Here is a 23096-nt window from a genome sequence, read left to right as displayed (position 1 = left end):
GGCATCCTTTGAAATGCAGAAATTCAACAAAGTTCAATTCAATTTCCATATGATTTGTGAAAAAAACAATCTCGATTTTGAAGGAGAACCTTATTAGCAAATTAGTGTTTACCAAGGTTTGTGCTTGAGTTTTCGATATACTAAGAGAAGAATTAGACTGTAGAAAGTAAGTTAAAAGTGTGGAATTGTTGGAATAACATAAATTGCAATACAAATGCATTTTCCTAGCATATAAATATATAAAGCAAAAAAAAACTTAGCTAATGGGGCACTACGTAATAATGTTCATCTACTAGGGTGCTTACGTGTTAACATTTTAAAGCTTATAATAATTGCCAGTAGTACACATAAATCTAGCAGAAAATGTTATGTCTGCTCGTTGTTCCCTCTTGCTTGCATCTCTCAGCTACGGTATCTTATTCTTCATCATAAACAAAGGAGAGCAGCGCAATTAGCACTCCCCGTTCTTCCAATTAGCGGCGGGGTTTCGTCTGGGCTTTTCACATCCAACCATCACCAAAAGACGCCTTTCCCTTTCTTTGTGCTCACTTGTAGGCTCGTAGCCGCGACGCGTTCGCATCTTCTTCGTCCTCCGCTGTTCGACGCCGATCCAACCCCCAGTTCCCATCCTCCCTCCTAAGCGCAACTGCTGCTAGTCAACACCCTGAGTCTTCCCTCGATTTGCGGCGAAAGCCCGCGTTTTTTTTTCTTTGGTTTAGTTTTGGAGCCGCGAGGTTCTTGATTCCGCTGCTGGTTTTGGTGCACTTGTCTCACGATTGGTGGACTAAAGCTGCCGCCTTTCTTGCATTTTGCGCTGTTCTTGGAGCGATTCCTGCCTGTCCTGCTCGAGCTCAGCTTGGGCTGTTGCAACGCGTCGTCCTCGGGCATTACAGGTTAAGCTTTTTGGTATTCGCTAATTTCAGTTCACGTCCTCCCCAATTTCAGAGAAATCTCCGTGATTGCATCGAACTAGTTCATGTGTCCAGGGTAGGATAAGTTGTAGATTTGCTGCTAGTGATTCTTTACGAAATGGTTGTGTGATGTAGAGTTTAGCAATTGCTGTGTATGTTGGATTTCAACCTTCGTACTCTGGTTTAAGTTATTGCAAATGGCCAATTAGATGATAATTGTGCTCATGGGAAGTTCATAAAATCGTATGCATTTCAGGTTTCATAGGAAAAAAAACTGTATCGGTTTCTATCTGATAGATGACTGGTCCTACTTTCTTTTTTATTTGCACCTCTCGTTGGTTTTAACTGTATTTTCCTAGGTTTGCCTAGTTGTCTAACATCACTTTGAGGAATGTATGTGCAATTTTTTGTTTGCACCAGTGTGCCGTATTGAAACTTATTCGAGTTGCATCCTGATGCTGTAACTAATTTTTCATGGTTTCATGGGCATTATATTCAAATCTGACTTTATGGTGGTTCTCACAGGTTGGCTTTTGGTGGTTTCTTGTTTCAAGAACTAAAGCTTCTTGATTACTGTTCTAGTTCATTGCAGATGGATGGTTGTGATTGCATTGAGCCACTTTGGCAGGCTGATGATCTCCTAATGAAGTATCAGTACATATCTGACTTCTTCATCGCACTTGCGTACTTCTCAATCCCTTTGGAGCTCATATACTTTGTTCAGAAGTCTGCTTTCTTCCCGTACCGATGGGTGCTCATACAGTTTGGTGCTTTCATCGTTCTCTGTGGGGCAACCCACTTGATAAACATGTGGACTTTCACCACGTATACCAAGACTATAGCTGTGGTATTAACCGTGGCAAAAGTAGCGACAGCAATTGTATCATGCATAACAGCTTTGATGCTAGTTCATATCATTCCTGATTTGTTGAGTGTCAAATTGAGGGAGCGGTTCCTAAAGGCTAAAGCTGAGGAGCTTGATAGGGAGATGGGGAAAATAAAAACAAAAGAGGAGATGGGAAGACATGTGCACATGCTCACACACGAGATAAGAAGTACACTTGACAGGCACACTATTCTGAGAACTACACTTGTTGAAATGGGAAGAACTCTTGGTTTAGCAGAATGTGCCTTGTGGATGCCATCCCGCTCTGGAACAAGTCTTCAGCTCTCACATACGCTCCATAACAATGCTCCGCTTGGATCAGTTGTTCCTATTAATCTTCCTATTGTTACCAAAATTTTTAATAGTAATCGCGCCGAGAGAATTTCACATAATTCCCCATTGGCTTCAATAAAGACTCGGTCAAGCAGGTATGTGCCACCAGAGGTCGTTGGTGTCCGTGTTCCACTGCTGCAGCTTACAAATTTCCAAATAAATGATTGGCCTGAGCTATCTACAAAAGCCTTTGCAGTGATGGTATTGATGCTTCCTCCAGACAGTGCACGAAAATGGCGTCCACAGGAACTGGAGCTGGTTGAAGTCGTTGCTGACCAGGTAGTTATCAATTATATCTTTGTTGTGCATTTGTGTATACATGTCATTTTTATCTGGTATGGTTGTCCATTAAAGTCTTGCATTTTGTACAAAAAACCACAGAGGAAGAGAACATTAGTCGAACGATTTGTGATTAAGCTGACCTCTTGAATAATTTAGTTTGGAGCCAAAATAAATTTTCTTGGAAGTTATATATTTTTCTTTCTCAATAAGATGCTATTTGAGAATACTGATGCTCTTTTAATGGCTTTTCAGCACTTTCCAGTTTATGGTCTGAATTGTTTAGGACTTTGGTTGCTAACTTGCTTTAAATGGCATTTTCCATTGTTACTAAAGAAATATTTCTGGCATATTCAACCAAGTGCTGTAACAGAAACCGTGTTATTCTAGAGTTGATTAACTCCTGATGATGTGATACGTCTCCTATAAGGTTTTAGTAGTTACGTTGCTTAATCTTCTGGAAATGAATGTTTCGTCCTGCTTGCTTTTGTTTTGTTTGTGCGGAGTGCCCTTGATTGACATTGATGAGTTCTTCTTTTTTCACTTCACTTACTATATGAAAGTTTTGCTGATGAGAGCATATCTGTTATCACTTAGCATACAGACAAGCCTTTCTATGAAGTATTTTGCACTGTTTGTGATGTCTTCTGTCATTATAAATATCATAGCTCAGTAAGATCATTTGCTCATTTAGGTGGCGGTTGCACTATCCCATGCTGCCATTTTGGAAGAGTCCATGCGAGCCCGTGATCTGCTAATGGAGCAGAATATTGCTCTGAATGCAGCACGTCGAGAGGCAGAAATGGCTATTTGTGCTCGGAATGATTTTCTTGCAGTCATGAATCATGAAATGCGGACTCCTATGCGAGCAATAATTTCTTTGTCATCCCTCCTCTTAGAAACAAAACTTACTGCAGAACAGCGCCTGATGATTGAGACTATACTAAAAAGTAGCAATCTTCTAGAAACTCTTTCAAATGATGTGTTGGATATCTCCAAGCTTGGGGATGGAAGTCTTGAGCTGGAAATTGCACCTTTCAATCTGCATGCCACCTTTACAGATGTAAGCGCCCTTTCTGCAGTTCTATGCTTTACAATTCACTATTATGTTATGCATAAGGGGTCAGGGGAATCAGTTAACTTGTTTATTAATGTTGTAGGTGGTTGATTTAATTAAGCCAGTAGCAGCCTTCAAAAGATTATCGGTAATGGTTCACTTGGCTCCGGAGTTGCCTACCTACGCAGTTGGTGACCAAAAGAGGTTGATGCAAACAATACTAAATGTTGCTGGGAACTCTGTTAAGTTTACAAAGGAGGGTCACATTTCAATTACAGCTTCTATCGCAAGGCCAGATTCTTTGAGGGACCCATATGCTCCCGACTTCCATCCAGTTCTATCCGATGGGTCCTTTTACTTGGCTGTGCAGGTTAGCTGATGAACAGTTAATAATGTTGGTTTAATCCGTATGAACATCTTCTATTTCTCATGCCCAGCTAACTAGTGTCTAGTGCAATACTGCAGTGGTAGTAGGCCTTTACTTACCGGCTACCACATTTTTAGTTGTGTTCCCTTGCATATAAATTAGCCACTGTAGGGATTCTACTTTTCACTGTGCAACATGCTAGCCTGAATTAAAAAGGAGGGTAATGGGAGTCACTTGGTAGCCCTTGACATTATATTTTAGGTCTAAGTATGTTTATGCAATGATACCATAAATATCATATTTGAGGAGAAACTGGCCTTTCGTATAGATGAACAACAGTTCTATTTCAAAAGGAAGACCTAATTATCAGAGATTTTTCACAGGAGTTTAGGTTATTATCTGCAGGAAAACCAATGATCAAGCATGCGACAACACTAATTTTATTCTTACTTTGTGCAGTTTCTACAGAAAATCTGATCTATGTAATGCTGCAGGTAAAAGACACCGGATGTGGAATTAGCCCACAAGATATGCCTCACACCTTCACAAAATTTGCACACCCACAAAATGCTACAATCAAATCACACGGTGGCAATGGATTGGGGCTGGCCCTTTCCAGAAGGTACACTTAGATTTTTGTCATGCATTTCTGCTTGAGAACATTTTACCTCCAATGCTAATATATTATAGTTTTGGGCTCTCTAGCCTCGAAAACATTTGATTCCCGATGCTAATATATTATATATTGCTTTCTCTGGTGCCTTCAGATTTGTCGCTCTTATGCAAGGGAACATCTGGCTTGAAAGTGAAGGTGCAGGAAAGGGCTGTACCACAACTTTCTTTGTGAAGCTAGGCCTATCTGATAAACCAAATGCAAATCTCCGAAGAATTGCACCTCCTGTCTAGCCAAGACAAGTAACTGCAAGTCCAGATACATCATCGGTAGCCAACAACGACATGGCAACTCTTCCGCTTTGTTACCAGTCAATGGTATGACACGAATCTATGGAGGAAACCTCATCCAACGGGAGGCAGGCCAGAAGCCCGATTTTGTGATCATGATTCATAGTTGCATTTGCAGTGTCGGTGTACGGATGGCATGGTAGACATTGTTCGCCCTTTTGCGTAGCTATCCTGCTCTTGCCAAGGCTGCTGCTTCTGCACTACCACAGCTGCAGGCGCGATCATGCGAGTCCGAAATTTTGGGCAAGGAGCGCAGTGTTATGTAAGTTGTGACATGAGTGTAACATCCCGGATTTTTCCGGAATGTTATAAAGTCAAAAAAATGTGAATTTCAAAAAAAATTCGTGGCAATGCTGTAGTTACCAACTTAAGTAGGATTTCTGCCTCCCCAAAATCCTAGCAATTAAAATTTTTGTATAGAATTAAGGATATTAATTGCTAGAGTGGGAATATTTGGAGTTACTGGATTTATTTGGCTCTGCCTTGTTTAATTCAAATTCGAATTGGATTTATCTTATTGTGTGAATTTGTGTAGAAATTAAATTGGGGTGTGCCCCTCAATTTAATTTCATCTCCTGACCCTTGAGTGGGATTTAATTTGAATTATACCGTTCAAATTAAATCCAAACCGCTAACCATCTCTAACCCTAACCTCTAACAAGTTCTAGCCCCGATCCAACCCGGGCAAACCCTACCCGATCCAGACCGCGGTCCAAACCCTAGTCCAGTCCGGCCTGAACCCAAAACCCACCTGACCCTTTAAAGGATGGCAGCCCAAACCAAAACAGCAGCCCGATCCACCAAACCAGCCCAGCGGCACAACCAGCCCAAGGCTGAGTCGGCCTGCCAGCGCCCCGGCCCGCCAACACGCGCGCGCGGCCCAGCTTGCCAGCCCGCACCGGCCTGCCCGTGCAGACGCGCCGCACGCGACCCAACCCGCTCGCCCGGCCTGCCTCGCCAGCCTCGCCCGGCCCAGCTCGCACGCGCCGGCCCAACTCCACCCGCGCCCTTCTCTCTTGCTGCCGCTGACGCATGGGGCCGCCCTGTCGGTCGGCGCTGTTCCCCTTTCTCCCCCACGCAGACGCCGCCCGTCTCTGTGTTGCTCTGCTTTTTGGTGCAACGCGCGGACGCCGTCTCCACTCCACGACAACAGAGCGAAACCGCCAGCCGCGAGCCGCGCTGCCCTGCTCGCGTCACCCTTGACCACCAGCGCCGCGCCCTTGCCTTGGCCGCCCCGCAAACCCCAGCGCCGCACCCCCGGATGCGAGCCACGCGTCCTGGCGTGGACGCCGAAAATCACCGGCCGTCCGGCCTCGCCCAAGCCCGCGCAACCCTTGAGCCCCTCTATAAATCCCCAATCGAGCCGCAGCCGAACCCTAGAGCCCTCGGGTGCTTTTCCTTTCCGCCGCCGGCACAGCAAGAAAGCGGAGAGGAGCCAAGAACAGAGGAGAGAGGGAGAGGAGAAGAAGAAAGAGCCAAGCCCCAGGAAGAGGGGGAGAAGGAGCGCGCCGAGCACCCGCCGCTGCGTCCGGAGCCGACGTCGCCAAGGAGGAGGAGGACGCACCGCCGCAGAGGACCTTCGCCAAGCCTGCGCCTGTTCGACCACATCGCCGTTGCGGTTCTCCCTGCACGGCCTCGCTACCTCGCTGCTCCGACTCGCCACTGCATCGCCACCCATCGCCCTCGAGCCCACCGGTAGGCCGCCGCCGTTCCCGACGCGCCTCACCCTTCTGTGCTTGCTCTGCCCTGTTTTGCCTGTGAACCACGAACACCCGGTGCTCGTCGCCGCTGTCGAGCCTTGGCCGCCGGCGTGCCTATACGTCGTGCTGTCGTCCCACGGGCCTGAACCCGAGGTCCGTGTGTGCACGCGCACGCGCCACCCACGCGCCCCACAGGGGCCCTCAACGCCACGAGACCTCACCGGCCAAGCCTTGGCTCATGCTCGTCGCCGCCGCCATCACGCCGTGGCCGCGTCACACGCTGCGCCGCGCCCACGACGTCGCGGCCACGACACACCCCTGAGCACGCACACGCACACCTCAGCCTGGCCTACTTCGCACGCGCTGCCCTCAAGGCCGCGCCGTTACCCGGCCTAGGCCTTGCCCTTGGCCGCCTTGACCGAACCACCCTAGGCCCCTGCTTGCTCACGCCGTACCTCACCGACGAGCCGCCACCGACACGCCGCCGGAGGAGCACCACCACCAAGTCAGGGAGAAGAAGATGCTGGACCACATCACAGCCGCCACAGCTGCTCACTGCCGCTGTCGAAGCCTCTCCGCTCTGCCGCCGCTGCCTCCGGAGTGCCCTATCCACAACGCACCGCCTCTGGAACCCCGGCAGCCCGTCGTCGCCGTGACCTTACCCTGCCCTACAACCCAGCGCCGCCGCGGATCTGGAGTGCTAGCCGCCGCGCGCGCGCGCCCAAACCGGTTGCAAGGCCGAATCCTTCGCCTAGCCTCACAGCCCCGCCTGGCCGCCGCCCTGCTGGCCCTGGCCCCGCACCACGACTTGCCGTGGCCGCGCCGCACTGGGTGCGCGCGTGCACGCCAGGCCCCTTTTGGCCACCGCCTGAACCTCGTAGCTTCACCCTTACTGTCCGTGTTCCTCGCCACCATCCTTGCCCTGCCTCGCGTCGCCCAAGCCGCTGTGCCGACGAGCCTTGCCCTGTCCTACTCCGCCTCGCTGCCAAGCATGCCATCCACCTTGACCCCCTTGACTTCGCCGGCGAGCCGTGCCACATAACCCCGCGCACGCGCCGTCGTGGCCGCCGCCGCGACCCTAGCCCCGCCATGGCCGCGCCTCGCCTTCACCTCGCCGCCGCACAGTCCCCGTCCTTGACCGCGCACCCCTGTCAAGCCCGTCGGAGGAGGCGAGAGAAGCAAGAAGAGGAGAAGGACGCACTGCCATGTGGGCCTGGCTCGCCAGTGAAAAGAAGAAGAAAGGGGAGGAGAAATGGGCTGCCTGTGCCCCGTCGGCCCAAGAACCGCCCGCGAAGAGAAGAGGAGGAGAAGTGGCGATGGGCCGCTTGTGCCCTGTCGGCCCAGCCCGCTGAGCCGAATACCCGAGCCGGCCCTTCTGTTCTGAGCCGCACCGAGCCGGCCTGTGAGCCGTTTCCTGAGCCGGCCCACCTCCTTGAGCCGAGTCGAGTTGGGCCACCGAGCCGGCCCAATTGTGTTTAGAGCCCAGTAGCTCTCTAACCTTTTTCTTTTTCTGGTTTAGCCTGTCTCTAGTGTGATGCTGACCTTTGGGACCCACTGACATGCGGACCCCACTGACCCGGTTGACCAGTCAACGGTCAATGTTGACTTGGTCAACGCTGACGTCAGTAGGGCCCACTGCTGCCGTCAGCAGAGCTGACCCCCAGGTGACGTCATGGTGACGTCGTGCTGACATCATCATGCCACGTGGCACGCTCTGGTGCTGCCACGTGTCACCTTTGTGTTTTTCCTTTTCTGATAATCATTTATTAATTCCAGAAAATGCTTTGATCTTAGAAAAATCGTAGTAATTCAACCGGAGCTCCGAAAAATATAAAACCAGTTTCATAAATCTTCTAAAATCATGATCTACGCGTTAGAATAGGTTTTGTTGTGAGTTGGATCTTATTTGAGCCTGTTTTGTGCATTCTTGCACTTTGGCCCCTGTATTTATATGTAATTACGATTAGGTCCGGACGAGAAGGAGCTGATCGACGCCCCAGACGACCAGGAGATCCCGAAGGACGTACTCGGAGACCAGAAGCCCGGAGGATCAGGAAGACTACGAAGACCTATCAGGTTCACGCCCATTCGCGATTGAATACCTATTAGGCATTGCTTGCTAGATACGCTACGCTCCCAAATTGAGTGATGAGATGAGCTTGCATGACCATTTACTATCCGTATTCCTTGTTTCCCGTACTTAGCTTTGATTGTTACATGCTATTGCTACTATGAGTGAGATCTGGGGTATGTGAATATATGATATGATAGTCCTTGCTTGCTGGAAGTTGCCTCCACATATATGGGAGTTGGTGATTAGGTTGCAGCGGGGGCGAGCAGACCCTTTTCTCTGATCTTCGGATCGAGAGCCGGGGATTGTGTGTTGGGCACGATCCTGTGAGCACCTGTAATGGGTGACGAGCACCTGTGGCGGGTGCGAGGCTATTCCCACGGGAACATGAGTTGAGGAGTTGAGGTGGCGATACCTGTAATGGGTGCCGATCGCGAACCGTGTTTACGGAACGCAAACTGTGGACGAAGACGCTCGTCCTTGCGGGATTAAGGACTTGACTTTGTGGCTCTAGTGACGGAACTATGTCAAACCTATGTCAAACGTGTACACCACTTATCCTTTATGAGGGGGGACCCAGCCCGAGCTAGCTACGCGCGGCACCATTACTGCAGGAGGATAGTGTTTCAGTGTCAGGGGGAGTGGGCAGGACCCTTTAGCCCCCGATCGCAGGATCCATGGAGATTCCATTCTAGATAGCTTCACAGCCCCGGGCGACCTACTGCGGGAGGACGCGCCCCAGACCGGGAGTAGGATGGTGCCGTAGCCGTTAGTTTCGTTGACTGGTGCCTCAGAGAAGGTCGGGTCGCTCCTGGCCGGATTCGTGGCGAGTGGGTACAAGTGTACAACCCCTGCAGGGTGAAAACTATACGTATAGCCGCGTACTCGGTCATATACAACTCTGGATCTGGCCCCACAAATGTAGTTAGAACCACATATACTTTTCTACCTCCCTCTAGTACCACTTTTCCTGCTTGGATAGCAGCTGAGGTGCGGGGAGAGGGAGTTCCCGCACTGAAACAGGGTTGAGACAGTTGTAGTGGAAGATAGGAGACCGGGAGTCCGGGTTGCCGGAGCTGCCTGTGTTGAAAGGTGTTTTGGATGACTTATACATATACTGCTTGCATAGGAAGACATAGCCTATTCCTTGGCATTACTTTATACCGTTTGTATCCACATAAAGCTTGCATACGGATGGTGACGTGAACCTATCCCGTCCTTGGGGATAGCCTGATAGATGCAGGATCCAAGTAAAGGAGTCGACAGGACGACAAAGGAAGATGATGCGAAGGATGGCCCGAGCTACACTCCGAGCTGCCTGTGGAGAGGATTCGTGAAGATGAAGCTTGCCCAGAAGACTAGATATCGTTTCCGCTTTCTGTTTGTTTTCTTTTAGCCCAAGGGGCTTATACTCTGATATTCGTATTACAATCCTTTGGATTATGTAATAAATAAACACATGTGATGTTGTAAACATGAGTTATGTCTGTGATATTCAATTGAAATGAGTTCTGTATGTGATAGCTACTGATCCAGGGACTATCATGACGATACAGATGTTCGGGTTCGTCTTTGGGGAACCCCGTCTGTTTCAATGAGGGTGTTGTTGCACGTGGTTTAAGGGTTCTGTAGCGCAGTAGTCTTTTTACAGAGAAGCAGAAAAAAGCTGATCTGTACATGAGGCAAACAAGTGAACCACAGTGAAGTTCTAACGGATCATGAGCATGCCATGAGCCGAAAAACATGGGTCTGACAAATGACTCAACTCTGAAAGAAGCGTGACACTGAACTCTGAAAGAAACTTGAATGAGGTGTATCCACAAACGAAGCCAGCTTACTAGCTTTTCTATCCGTACCAAACACATAGTACAATAGAAAAATCTAGCACAAAAGACAAATATCAGTCAAACTATGATCAGGGTTAAAAAACCGCTCGGAACCGGACCGGTTACCGCGGTTACCGGTCTAACCGGCCCGGCCCGGTTCCGGTTCTGGGCGGTTAGAAACCGGGTCAAATTCAAATTTTAAATTTGAATTCCAAAAAATGAAAAAATCCCAAAAAAATTCTTAAAAATACTTCAAGTTGCGACGAATCTAATGGTGTCAAATTTTTTCAAATATTCGTTCATTTAGTATACTTTGCGAGCATTTGAAGTTAAACAAAAAAACATGCATACAAATACAATGTAAAAGTAGTACAAAAGAGGGTTGGAGGGTTCATTTAGGCTAAAACATATTATACAAACATTCATTTAGTATACTTTGCGGGCATTTGAATTTAAACTAAAAAAGAAAAAAAATTGAATTTGGTCAGTTACCGATCAAACCGACCGGTTACCACTCAAACCGACCGGTAACCGATCAAACCGGACCGTAAACCGGTCTAACCGGCCGGTTAGCCATTCGAAACCGGTATAAATACCGGTTTTGAATTCAAATTTGAGTTTGACCGGTTTTTACCGGTAACCAGTCAAACCGGACCGGTTAGCCGGAACCGGGCACCGGCGGTTCTAACGGAACGGTCGGTAAAAAAATCCCTGACTATGATACAAGTGTCGCATATTTACCTATTCTTTTTTTCTCCAAATATTTTGCGCCAAATGTTAGTTTAAATTTCTCGTTCTTGCTGGATTCCAAAATCACATTACCAAACAGGCCGTCGATTGTAACATTCGGAACAGAGCGTTCAACCAGTGGGGTCACAATAGGTAGCAATGCACGGTACAAGTCGTCTGAAATCACATGCTTGTAAACTCCTGTGACTTTATGCCACAGAACTGACCATGAAAGTACCATTGACCGTTTACAATCACAGCACTAAGACGCCCAGCAGCACCTTGAAAGGGCCATGGAAGAGGAATCTCAAGCTCTGATAAGAGATGCAACAGAACATTGTGTCTTGCTCAACCAGCAGATAACACCACGAATCCTTCAAATATGTTTCAAAATTCAAACCAGGACAACAAATTGTGATACTACTCAGTAGAAAGTGATTACTAATTACTGTCGCTTGCTCAAACAGAACCGCAGCACAATGGCAACATGCACAGGCAAAGGCCAACGGCTTAGACCTTGAACCCACGGCTGTTCCTTCTGCCACGAGCCTTCTCGAACTTCCTTCCCTTGGAGCGCACATACGGCTTGGTGTGGCTGTGTGGCACACCAGGAGCCTTGCCAAAGTGTCTCACTGCCTCACGGGCGTTCTTGGGACCCCTCAGAAGGACCTACAGAAGGCGAGCATTTACAAGATCAGCTTATCTAGTAGAAGGAAGTTTTTTTTTTACAGTGAACGGTAATATTACAGTTCAAGACTGGATGCATTGCACATTTTTATAGTTCCAAGACAACTTATAGTTGACAGCACAATGTTTGCTCAGATACTAGGAAACATTATGATCCCAGACAACCCACAAAGGGAAGCCTCATAGAGCTGGGATTAGAATACTTATCATCACTGCTGGACAAATCAAGCTGTGGTACAGAAACTAAATAGTAAAGCGAAAGAGCACAAGCTTGTTAAGAAAAAACAAGATACCAAAGGGCTCACAATTAAAATTGTCAAATGAGCTCAGATACAAAGGAAAAGCACATATCATGACAACCCACAGAGGGTAGTCTCATAATGAGCTGGGTAAAAGAGTATCGTCATTGCAAAAACCATTGAAGAAACAAGCTGGTACACATCAAGCTAAACTAATATTTGCAGTACAAGAGAGAAATCACAATTTTAAAAAGATCGCTAACAAAACAAAACAATAAACCTGCTCAGATAGTAATGTCATATTTTGATCCCAGACAACCCACAAAGGGAAGTCTCATCGAGCTGGGATTAGAAATTTTATCATCATAGCAAGGTAATCACAGCCCCAGCTATTCCTATTTGACTGAGGTAGCTAAATGACTAGTAAGAAAAAAGCCAATGCAAAAAAAATATAACTGAATAAAAAAAAAATTCTTGAATGAGCTCAGATGAAAAGGAAAAGCACATATCATGACAACCCACAGAGGGAAGTCTCATAATGAGCTGGGTAAAAAGATTATCATCATTGCAAACATCATTCAAGAAAACATGCAGCTGCTCGAAATTTGAACTAGCAGCAACAAAAATAAGAACCAAGAACTTATTGCTCTAGGTGAGAAAAAGAAAAAAAAAAGGACAGATGGTTCCCTCAGCACATTATTGTACTCGTCAAAGGACATCAGTATTAGCATGGTTAATTTATACCATCACCGGGAACAAAAAAGGATCAATACAATCAAAGAAACTAGCTCAAAATCTGTTGAAAAACTTCATGTTTGTTAGATCGACGAGTCCCACAATGGTTTCCAAAATGTGGAAACTAACGTTTGTTCAGAACTTGTGCCAAGTTGGGCATACCAAATTGATAAAACTTAACATTTATGAAAGCATACCGTGTTCTCGCCAAGTGGAGCACGGAGAGCAAGCTGGTCAAATGTGAGGCACTCCCCACCAGCATTGATAATCCTAGCCCTTGCTGTCTCTGTGAACCTCAGTGCGGTAACCTTCATTGCTGGAATCTCTTGGATCCTCTTGTCATCTGTGACTGAACCAACAATCACAGCAATGTTCTTCTCCTCCTGTTCATAAAAGACAATATTTCAGCACCATACACGTGATATGACCCAAGCTAACACTAAAATTGTCCCCAGCTAGAATAATAGACCGTTATTCAAGATGCATAAAAATATCCTAACAAAGTACAGAAGGAAGTGCAAAAAAGATAACTGTGCGCTACATTACATTTTGGAATGACAGTCAGTGTTCAAGGGACAGTCAGCTGCATACCTTCCCTTTCATGAAATTGGCTAGACGGCGCAGGGAGATGGGAGGGCGGTTGGTCTTGCTCATGAAGAGCCTCTTGAGGATGACGGCATTAAAACTGCTCTTGGTCCTCCTGACCAAGAAACGGTACAGCTGCACTCCAGCATAACACATACACAAATCAAAACCTCAGCATACATACAAACCTAAACGTCATGGAACGCTTCACATAACGCAACCCGGCAAAAACGAAGTACATCTACCAAACAGAAATGAACAAAATACGAATCCTTTCCCTGCCAATACATTAGAGTCTGACCACCCAAGCTAATGAAGTTCATATGCTTACTAACCACCACATCAGGCTAACCTCAACAAGTCACGGAGCATTTCGGAAATCAACAGCGGGCAGATCTGCCGAACACGACATCGCCATCTCGCAAGGGCAACATAGCTAGAGGAGAGGAGTGGTGGTGTACCTTGACGAGGAGCTTGAGGTAGACATCGTCCGACTTGGGCGCGGTGCGCTTGGTCTTCTTGTTCCTCCCGCCGGCGACAAGGTCGATACCCTAAGACACAACACGACGCGACACCAGGCTAAGAAACACTGCGGGTAAAAGCCTCTGGACAGGGGGGAGTAGGGAGAGGGGGCTCACCATGGCTGCTGCTGCGGCGGCGCTAGGGTTCCTGCGGCGGCCGCTTACCTTGTTCGCCTCCGGCTCGGGAAGGAGGGTGGCGGTGGCGCAGCGGAGGAGCTTTATAGTGGGGAGGGGCAGCTGCTAGGGTTTTTGGAGTTCGTGGGCTTTTGGGCTGACAAGTGGGCCTTCATGTGCTACGGAATGGAGATTTCGGGCTGCTGTTCCATTCGGTTGGTTTGGGCCTTGGGCCGTTCGGATTGAATTCTGGCAACTGTATCGACTGTAATTTGAAATGGGTGGGGTAGAACTGTAGAAGTCTCTCAAAAGTCAAAACGTGGTCATTTTTTTCCAGTACCACCAGAACTGTGACTGATTACTTGTCGAGTTTGTGTTGGCAAAAAATTTATCTGCAATCAACAAGAAAAATTATATTATAGTATAAAAAAACAAGAAAAATCATTTCGGACTCTCAGTACCCCAAGGCCTGAGCAAATTGGGCCCTTCCTTCAGCCTGGTCTGGCTCGAGCCACCCAGGCCCAGTATTCGCTGGCTGTGAATCAATCTTAGCCGTCCGTCCTCCAACGAACGGTGGTCTCCTTGTCTGAGGAGGAGGAGTCGAAACGAATCGGTCGCAAACCGATCTCATCTCTCTACTTAACCTCATGAAACTATTAGTGGCAGTCTGCTTCGCCTCTCCAACTAAAACCGGTCAAATAACCTCTCAGGCGGTTTCGGACGTCGGTTTTACTACAGTAACACGATTTTATTTTTTTATTTATTTCCACTAAATCTTTAAAAATCATAGTAAATTACAGAAAAATGAAAAATCTAATTTTGTTGGACTCTACATGAGTAGATCTACACAGTGAGCATATAATATGGTATAGTTTTGTATAAAATTTTTGATGTAGCTTTAGATATATATTTTTTTCTATAATTAATTAGAATAATTTATATGTGCAGCTTCTATGGTCCAATTGGGGTGAAATTTTTATGGTAAGAAAATTATTGTATGCTTGAACTGTAATAAAAATTTCATACTCATTGGACCATGTATAATCTAGTTATAGATTTATTTAGTTTTATGCTCGTTAAATCTATGCTCCAAATCTATTAAATCTATAACTAATTTATAGTTGATCCAATGAGTATGAAATTTTTACTGTTAAGCATACAATAATTTTTTTTACCATAAAAATTTTACCCCAATTGAACCATAGAAGTTGCACATATAAATTATTCCAATTAATTACAGAAAAATTTAGATCTAAAGCTACATCAAAAATTTTGTACAAAACTATACCATATTATATGCTCCCTGTGTAGATGTACTCATGTGGAGTCCAACAAAATTAGATTTTTTATTTTATGATTTTTCTGTAATTTAATATAATTTTTCAAAGATTTATTAAAAATAAATAAAATAATAAAGATCAACTACCAAGTGTTAAGTTTTTACTCTCTTCCCCCTCTCCGTCATGGCTGATCCGCCGCCGCCGTCGCAGTCGCCGGCGCAGACGCCGCCGCCGCCGCATCAGCAGCCGCAGCCCACTCCCGGGGCGGGCGGGCGCGAGGACATGCTGGCGTGCGTGGCGGCGCTGGAGGCGGCGCTGCTGCCGTGCCTCCCCGCGCGCGAGCTCCAGGCCGTCGACCGCTCCCTCCAGTCCTCGCACCAGAGTACGGCCCGCCGACCCATCGTTTCCTTCCCCTACTCCCCTCGCTGTCGCCTCACCTTCGATCCGCTCGGTTGCGCCGCCGGCCAAGTATCGTGGTGTTTGATTAGTCCATGGCGCCGCCGCGCGCCAGGTGTTCGCTATTTTGCCTGCGAGACGGATAGGCGGCTCTTGCTATTTTATTACAGATAAACATTGCATCCTTCTTGCCCTTCGAGCAATTGTGATGTGATTGGTCGCTTTCATTGCCGAGGAGATTATAAGCTTCTATCAACTGTATAGAACACATTGCAATCGGGGAGTACCAAGATAACTGCATTCTGTGGACTCTCAACTTGAGTAGTGTAGAATGGTTATCAACTTATTAAAGAGTTAAATTTGCATCCTCTAATTCGATACTACCTAACTGGAGTTTCTGAATGTTGCTGCTTGTACCGTCTTCAACAGTTGATGTTGAGAGGCACGCCAGGGACTTCATGGAGGCTGCCAAGAAGCTCCAGTCTTACTTCATCAGCCTGCAGCGCGAGGACCAACCAACAGCAGAAGAGATGCTTCGGAAGGTACATTCACTTCATCCTCGTCTAATTGAGAGTGGAGTAAAGACTTGCATATCCTATGGGTTATTGGAAAGGGGGTGAGATTTGGGCGTGGTGATTGGGGAATTTAAGGCTGATCGGAAACTGTCATTGGTAGTAGTATTCAGATTTTACATGGTTTGATGAGCTCAATGTTAGATAATCACCATGCTCTAGCTTGCTCTCTTTTTCATTATAGTAGTAGTAGCTCTACTTTTTGACCTGCCGTGGCCTGCCACTTGAATTTGGGCGGCAAAGACTAGTGAGCATAGTTGCAGCTGCTAGTAGCAGCATGGCAGCAGTAGCAAGTAGTAGCAGCAGCAGTAACAAGTAGTGTTAGAAGCTGCAAAGCACTGTAAGGCCATACCTTGTAAATGACTCACCTTGACTTGGTTGTGTATAAAGGAGAGAGCAGCTGCAGCTTAGTTTTTAAGCAGCTCCACTGCCGTGTGTGCTCTTCCAGAGCTTCTTCTTCCTCTCCCCTTCTTCTTCTCCACCTGCAAGAGTGAGTGAGTGTGGTGAGGGAGAGCCAACAAGTGGTATTCAGAGCTTAAGTGTTCGAGCTTGGTGGCCATGGCTTCCCTGGATCGTGAGCGTGGGCGCGGGCGTTCCCCGGAGCGGCGTGGTCGGCAGACGACGTACGTCGTGAAGAAGACGGTGCGGGAAGCCGGCAACGCGCAGTATCCCATGCTCACCCGCACGAACTACGCCGAGTGGGTGGTGCTGATGAAGGTGATGCTCAAGGCAAGGCGCCTGTGGGCGGCGGTGACAGCGGGCACCACCGACGAAGAAGACGACCAGTCGGCCATGGAGGCCATCCTCAAGTCGGTGCCAACAGAGTACGTCGTTCCGCTCGGCGCCAAGGACTCCGCAAAGGAGGCCTGGGAGAGCTTGGAGACGATGCGGCTGGGAGGCGACCGCGTGCGCAAGGCGAAGGCGCAGCAGCTCAGGCGGGAGTACGAGGCAATCGCGTTCCGCGATGGAGAGGCCATCGAGGACTTCGCGCTGCGGCTCACCTCACTGGTGAGCCAGCTAGCGCAGGTCGGCGTCGCCATCGGCGAGGAGGAGGCGGTGGCGAAGTATCTCCGCGCCGTGCCGCCGCGATTCGCGCAGATTGCGCTCTCGATTGAGACGCTGCTCGACATGAGCACGCTCACAATCGAGGAGGTGACCGGGCGGCTCAAGGCGGTTGAAGATCGCGCGGAGGCAACCGCCCGCACGACCGCCGGCGGCCAGCTACTGCTCACGGAGGAGCAGTGGGCGGCGCGCCTGCGCGAGAGGAAGCAGGGGGAGGGCTCCTCTGTTTCGCGCGGAGGTGGCGGAAGCGGTGCGCGCGGCAGGCGGCGCGGCAAATCGCGGCGGAAGGCTGAGGGGACCGACAAGGACGGCGGCAATCGCGCCGGCGACAAGGATCGGTGCCACAATTGCGGCAAAATCGGGCACTGGGCCCGAAATTGCAAGGAGCCAAGGCGCCAGGAGAGGGCGCATCTCGCCCAGGATGACGAGGAAGAGCCTGCGCTGCTCATGGCGCAGGTCTGCGCCATCAACACCGAGGCAGAGGACTGCGGCGGGCACGTCGAGCTCGACGAACCGCGCGCGCGGGTCAACCTCGGGCGGGCGGAAGAGGAGGCGGAGGAGCAGTGGTACCTCGACACCGGCGCAAGCAACCACATGACCGGCAACCGCGCGGCCTTCTCCGAGCTCGACACCGGAGTCGTCGGCACCGTGAAGTTCGGGGACAACTCCGGCGTTGGCATCCAGGGGCGCGGCACGGTCGTGTTCCAGTGCAAGGACGGCGAGCACAAGGCGCTCACGAACGTGTACTTCATCCCCAAGCTCCGGAGCAACATCATCAGCATTGGCCAGCTCGACGAGCGAGGCTGCCAGGTGCTGATTGACGGAGGCGTGCTCCGGATCAGAGATCGCGAGCGGAAGCTACTCGCCAAGGTCGCGCGGAGCAAGAACCGCCTCTACACCCTGGCGCTGCGCATCGCGCGCCCGGTGTGCTTGGCGGCACGCTGCGACGACGACGCATGGCGCTGGCACGCGCGCTACGGCCACCTGAGCTTTGACGCTCTGGCCAGGATGGCGAGGCGAGGCATGGTGAGAGGGCTGCCGCTGATCGAGCACGCGGGCGAGCTCTGCGACAGCTGCCTCGCTGGGAAGCAGAGGAGGCTGCCTTTCCCCAAGAAGGCGAGCTACCGCGCCGGCGACATCCTCGAGCTCGTCCACGGCGACCTCTGCGGGCCAATCACGCCAGCAACGCACGGCGGGCGGCGCTACTTCCTGCTTCTGGTGGACGACTGCAGCCGCTACATGTGGCTGCACCTCCTGTCAAGCAAGGATGAGGCGCCGGCGGCGATCAAGGAGTTCCAGGCGCGGGTGGAGACAGAATCGGGGAAGAAGCTGCGCGTGCTGCGGACGGATCGCGGCGGCGAGTTCACTTCGATCGAATTCGGGCTCTACTGCGCCGGACAAGGCGTGGAACGCCATCTCACGGCGCCGTACTCGCCGCAGCAGAACGGCGTCGTGGAAAGGAGGAACCAGACGGTCGTCGGCATGGCGAGGAGCATGCTCAAGGCCAAGAGGATGCCGGCGGCGTTCTGGGGCGAAGCGGTGAGCACGGCGGTGTTCATTCTGAACCGCGCGCCCACCAAGAGCTTGGACGGCATGACGCCGTTTGAGGCATGGCACGGGAGGAAGCCGGATGTGTCCTTCCTCAGGACATTCGGCTGTGTCGGGCATGTGAAGAAGACGAGGCCCAACCTCCCCAAGTTGGAGGATCGGAGCAGCCCGATGGTGTTCCTGGGTTACGAGCGCGGTAGCAAGGCGTACCGGCTCTACGATCCGCAGGCACGGCGCGTGGTGGTGTCCCGCGACGTGGTTTTTGATGAGGCGGCGTGTTGGAGTTGGGAGGAGGAGCAAGGTGATGGGGAAGCAGTGCGCGGAGCTTGGAGGGACTTCATCATCGAGCACGTGGAGGTCCAGGACGGGGAGGACGCTGACGGGGAAGCAGCGACGAGCTCAGGAGTTGGCTCCCCTGCTTCAGGTGCGGCGGCAACGAGCCCAGGCGGCGGCTCCCCTGCTCCAGCCTCCCCTGTTTCGGAAACAGGGGAAGCGGAACCGGCTCCGCATTTGCCTGCGGGGTCGCCGGCCACACCTGCGGCACCATCACCAGGCTCAGCATCGCCGATCCACTACGTCACGCCACCTCCGAGCGCCTCCTCGAACGTCGATGCGGAGTACTCCGGCGAGCCGCTCCGGTTCCGCGCGGTGGATGATCTCGTCGGTGATTCCAGTCCACCAGGGCAGGCGGCCCGGGTGCTGGACGATCTCGAGCTGCACCTGGGCAGCGCAGAGGAGCCACCGAGCTTCGCCACAGCAGAGCAGGAGGCTTGCTGGCGGGTGGCGATGCTGGAGGAGATGGCAGCGGTGGAGGAGAACCACACGTGGGAACTTGTGGACCCGCCGATCGGATGCCGGCCGATCGGATTGAAGTGGGTGTTCAAGGTGAAGAAGAACGAGCGCGGCGAGGTGGTGCGGCACAAGGCGCGGCTCGTGGCCAAAGGATTCGTGCAGCGCGAGGGCATCGACTTCGAAGAAGTCTTTGCGCCGGTGGCGCGCATGGAGTCTGTGCGCCTACTACTGGCGCTGGCGGCGTCAAGGAGCTGGGAGGTCCATCATCTGGACGTGAAATCGGCGTTCCTCAACGGGGAACTCGCCGAGGAAGTGTACGTGCAGCAGCCGCCGGGATTTGTCGTCACCGGCGAGGAGCACAGGGTGCTCCGCCTGCGCAAGGCCTTGTACGGGCTGCGTCAGGCGCCGCGCGCATGGAACATCAAGCTCGACGCCAGCCTCACCACGCTCGGCTACACCAAGTGCGTCACCGAGCACGCCCTCTACACGCACCGGTCGAAGGGCGGACTGGTAATCGTCGGCGTGTACGTCGACGACCTCATCGTCACCGGCACAGAGCAGCGTGACATCGACGCGTTCAAGAAGAAGATGAAGGCGATGTTCCGCATGTCTGACCTCGGCCTGCTCACCTACTATCTTGGGATCGAGGTGGAGCAGGGGAGGGACGCCATCACGCTCCGCCAGAGCTCCTACGCCGAGAAGCTGCTGGAGCGGAGCGGGATGGGCGAGTGCAGGGCGTGCCAAACGCCCATGGAGGAGAAGATCAAGCTGTCAAAGGACAGCACTGCCCCCTTGGTGGACGCCACGAGCTACCGAAGCATCGTCGGCGGGCTACGCTACCTCACACACACGCGGCCGGACATTGGGTTCGCCGTAGGGTACGTGAGCCGGTTCATGGCGGAACCGCGGGAGGATCACCTCGCCGCGGTCAAGCATCTGCTCCGCTATGTGGCGGGGACGCGCGGCTACGGGCTCATCTACCCAAGGAGGAGCAGGGGAGAGGTGGAGCTGATCGGTTTCAGTGACAGCGACATGGCGGGCGACGTTGATGGACGGCGGAGCACGACTGGCGTGCTCTTCTTCCTTGGCGCGTGCCCGATCTCCTGGCAATCGACGAAGCAGAAGATCGTCGCGCTAAGCACTTGCGAGGCAGAGTACATTGCGGCGGCGACGGCATGTTGCCAGGGAGTTTGGCTGGGAAGGCTGCTGGCAGAGCTCACCGGAGAAGACGCTCGGGCACCCTTCCTGATGATGGACAACCAGTCCGCCATTGCCCTTGCCAAGAACCCCGTCCACCACGACCGGAGCAAGCACATCGACACCAAGTTCCACTACATCCGTGACTGCGTCGATGGTGGACAGATCAAGATCAAGCATGTCGAGACTGCTCGACAGCTCAGTGACATCCTCACCAAGCCACTTGGGCGCGTTCGACTCACAGAGTTGAGGACCAAGATTGGAGTTGAGGAAATCAAGCAAGAGCAAAGCGATTAGGGGAAGATTTGTTAGATAATCACCATGCTCTAGCTTGCTCTCTTTTTCATTATAGTAGTAGTAGCTCTACTTTTTGACCTGCCGTGGCCTGCCACTTGAATTTGGGCGGCAAAGACTAGTGAGCATAGTTGCAGCTGCTAGTAGCAGCATGGCAGCAGTAGCAAGTAGTAGCAGCAGCAGTAACAAGTAGTGTTAGAAGCTGCAAAGCACTGTAAGGCCATACCTTGTAAATGACTCACCTTGACTTGGTTGTGTATAAAGGAGAGAGCAGCTGCAGCTTAGTTTTTAAGCAGCTCCACTGCCGTGTGTGCTCTTCCAGAGCTTCTTCTTCCTCTCCCCTTCTTCTTCTCCACCTGCAAGAGTGAGTGAGTGTGGTGAGGGAGAGCCAACACTCAAAACCAGTCATTTGAAGTTGGCCTATCCTTAGGAATAGATAACTTAAAAATCACCTATTTCTACTTGCTACAGGTAGTTTGTGACACTCAGCGTGAGACTTATTAGTATTACAAGAATCTTTGATCCTATTCTGGCGTCATTTCCTTTTTTTGGTCAGATATGTATGTAACCCAGGAAAATCTGGAACCGAATTCATGATGCCATAATATTGCTGTATTCTGATATAACCTATGTACTGAATAGGATATCTATTAACTCAAAATTAAATAAAATATTTGAAGGAACTGATAGCCTCGCTGAATTCTCACTTCTAGAAAACTTGGTGTTCCCACTTCCCAGTGAAATTTCCAAGTACTTGTATTCACCTTCACACATGTATTTTTCATGCAATTGCTTATATAATAATGCCTTAGTACAGGCATGCCTACTCATCTTGTCGACATGTTTGGTTTTGCACTACGCAGGAGATCACTACAATGGAGGAAGAACTGAAGACCAAGTCCAAGCTTATTGCCAAGCACAAGAAGCTGATTGAAGGGTGGCGGAAAGAACTGAAGGAGCAGCTGGGGAAGCACATAACTGAGCTCGAAAGGGTGTGAGGAGTATGATGCTGCAGTTCACCTTGCAATGACCATGAATTGTGTCCATCAAGTAGACCACCCATCGTAACATGTTTTTAGGATGCTAACAATCAGTTGCCTTTTGGTTCTTTGTTGTGGAAGACAGAAACAAAGCCCCCTTATCAATGTTTGGTGATGTATTTACTTATGGACTATGAAGATGTATTGGGCATGTTTTCTTTTGTTGTCTTTGTGTGAAAGATGCATGAATAAAACTCTGTTGATTGCTTCGAAGTGTGCTAACACACACGATGAAAGTTGAAAACAATCTAATCGTGCAGTTTTTTTTTAGAAAAAAAGGAGGCTTCCAGGACTAATTGTAAGAAATTAAGAATACATGACTACAAAATATTGTTTCTATTACTTCACTTCTATCTGGACTCGCCATAATTTACATTGATATAAATTCTTTCATGCTATGCATTTTTGCAAACTATACCTGATGAGGCTGGACGCATCAACAAGCCCTCCACAGCTGGTGGTTGTCTCCCAGGTAGTCCGCCCGGGCAACATCATCCTGGACACCATGAGGCTGGTGGACAATGGCGGGGAGCTGCTGGTCATATGGAATGAACTCCATCCCCATCCACAGGGCTTCTGGCACCTCTGGTATGCAGTGAGGCGAATTGACTTCAGTGAGGGGCTGATGATCCCTACCTATCACTTGAATGACCGTGCTGTGGTTGTTGGCCCAGCAGGCGCAATATCGGTATTGACAGCGGACTTCCCTGAACTTGATGCTAACACCATCTACTTCCGCTATGGTTGCAAGAAAGACTTCATAAAGCAGTGTGCCCTAAGCAACACATACGAATACTATCAACCCCCACCGCGAAGCTTTGCTAAATGGCTGGGCTCTTATGTCACCAATTTCGGTTATGAAACTTGCCCCCATTAGTTTCCATTTCCAGTGAGATGATTGCAGCGACAGAG

The 23096-nt window shown here is 50.1% G+C and overlaps 3 protein-coding genes, 1 long non-coding RNA gene and 2 other non-coding genes across 11 annotated transcripts; 2 read left to right on the top strand and 4 right to left on the bottom strand.

The window, feature by feature from the left end:
- The first annotated feature begins 378 nt into the window (after window positions 1–378).
- Window positions 379–5306, top strand: LOC120697484 (probable ethylene response sensor 2). 4 transcript variants are annotated; one of them, XM_039980736.1, is made up of 6 exons: window positions 379–893; window positions 1437–2409; window positions 3104–3472; window positions 3570–3836; window positions 4328–4455; window positions 4601–5306. In XM_039980736.1, the coding sequence occupies exons 2-6, from the start codon at window positions 1504–1506 to the stop codon at window positions 4737–4739; spliced, it is 1809 nt and encodes a 602-aa protein (XP_039836670.1). In that variant the 5' UTR covers window positions 379–893; window positions 1437–1503; the 3' UTR covers window positions 4740–5306. The 4 variants fall into 4 exon arrangements, with proteins under 4 accessions (XP_039836670.1, XP_039836671.1, XP_039836672.1 ...); XM_039980737.1 differs by having other exon boundaries at window positions 394–893; window positions 1504–2409; XM_039980738.1 differs by lacking the exon at window positions 379–893 and having other exon boundaries at window positions 2078–2225; window positions 2327–2409.
- Window positions 5307–11295: 5989 nt separating this feature from the next.
- Window positions 11296–14140, bottom strand: LOC120697483 (60S ribosomal protein L18-2-like). 2 transcript variants are annotated; one of them, XM_039980733.1, is made up of 5 exons: window positions 14007–14140; window positions 13830–13919; window positions 13375–13503; window positions 12981–13166; window positions 11296–11791 (listed from the first exon to the last, which is right to left on the bottom strand). In XM_039980733.1, exons 1-5 carry the CDS (start codon window positions 14007–14009, stop codon window positions 11633–11635), a joined length of 567 nt encoding a protein of 188 aa, XP_039836667.1. In that variant the 5' UTR covers window positions 14010–14140; the 3' UTR covers window positions 11296–11632. The 2 variants fall into 2 exon arrangements, with proteins under 2 accessions (XP_039836667.1, XP_039836669.1); XM_039980735.1 differs by having other exon boundaries at window positions 12981–13163.
- Window positions 12325–12425, bottom strand: LOC120701672. Its single transcript, XR_005686234.1, has one exon. It is a non-coding gene; the product is annotated as a small nucleolar RNA snoR69Y (small nucleolar RNA).
- LOC120701681 lies at window positions 12730–12805 on the bottom strand. The gene has a single exon (XR_005686241.1). It is a non-coding gene; the product is annotated as a small nucleolar RNA snoR53Y (small nucleolar RNA).
- Window positions 14141–15404: 1264 nt separating the features above from the next.
- On the top strand, window positions 15405–22397 carry LOC120697481 (mediator of RNA polymerase II transcription subunit 28-like). The gene is made up of 3 exons (XM_039980732.1): window positions 15405–15665; window positions 16109–16221; window positions 22008–22397. Exons 1-3 carry the CDS (start codon window positions 15467–15469, stop codon window positions 22140–22142), a joined length of 447 nt encoding a protein of 148 aa, XP_039836666.1. The 5' UTR covers window positions 15405–15466; the 3' UTR covers window positions 22143–22397.
- Window positions 16423–21718, bottom strand: LOC120697482. Of its 2 annotated transcripts, none has more exons than XR_005684504.1 (2): window positions 21371–21718; window positions 16423–16733 (listed from the first exon to the last, which is right to left on the bottom strand). It is a non-coding gene; the product is annotated as an uncharacterized LOC120697482 (long non-coding RNA). The 2 variants fall into 2 exon arrangements; XR_005684505.1 differs by having other exon boundaries at window positions 21387–21715.
- Window positions 22398–23096: the final 699 nt, after the last annotated feature.

The sequence above is a fragment of the Panicum virgatum genome, chromosome 3K (assembly GCF_016808335.1).
Source record: "Panicum virgatum strain AP13 chromosome 3K, P.virgatum_v5, whole genome shotgun sequence".
Taxonomy (NCBI): Eukaryota; Viridiplantae; Streptophyta; class Magnoliopsida; order Poales; family Poaceae; genus Panicum; species Panicum virgatum.
This window is presented reverse-complemented; position numbering and strand designations above follow the sequence as displayed.

Coding starts and splice junctions, on each gene's coding strand:
- LOC120697484 (XM_039980736.1), top strand. CDS start 1,504: ATGGATGGTTGTGATTGCATTGAGCCACTTTGGCAGGCTGATGATCTC. Junction 2,410..3,103: donor TTGAAGTCGTTGCTGACCAG/GTAGTTATCAAT, acceptor TTGCTCATTTAG/GTGGCGGTTGCACTATCCCA. Junction 3,837..4,327: donor CCTTTTACTTGGCTGTGCAG/GTTAGCTGATGA, acceptor GTAATGCTGCAG/GTAAAAGACACCGGATGTGG.
- LOC120697483 (XM_039980733.1), bottom strand. Junction 13,504..13,829: donor ACCTCAAGCTCCTCGTCAAG/GTACACCACCAC, acceptor GCTGGAGTGCAG/CTGTACCGTTTCTTGGTCAG. Junction 11,792..12,980: donor CTCCACTTGGCGAGAACACG/GTATGCTTTCAT, acceptor CGCCTTCTGTAG/GTCCTTCTGAGGGGTCCCAA.
- LOC120697481 (XM_039980732.1), top strand. CDS start 15,467: ATGGCTGATCCGCCGCCGCCGTCGCAGTCGCCGGCGCAGACGCCGCCG. Junction 15,666..16,108: donor CCTCCAGTCCTCGCACCAGA/GTACGGCCCGCC, acceptor CGTCTTCAACAG/TTGATGTTGAGAGGCACGCC. Junction 16,222..22,007: donor CAGAAGAGATGCTTCGGAAG/GTACATTCACTT, acceptor TGCACTACGCAG/GAGATCACTACAATGGAGGA.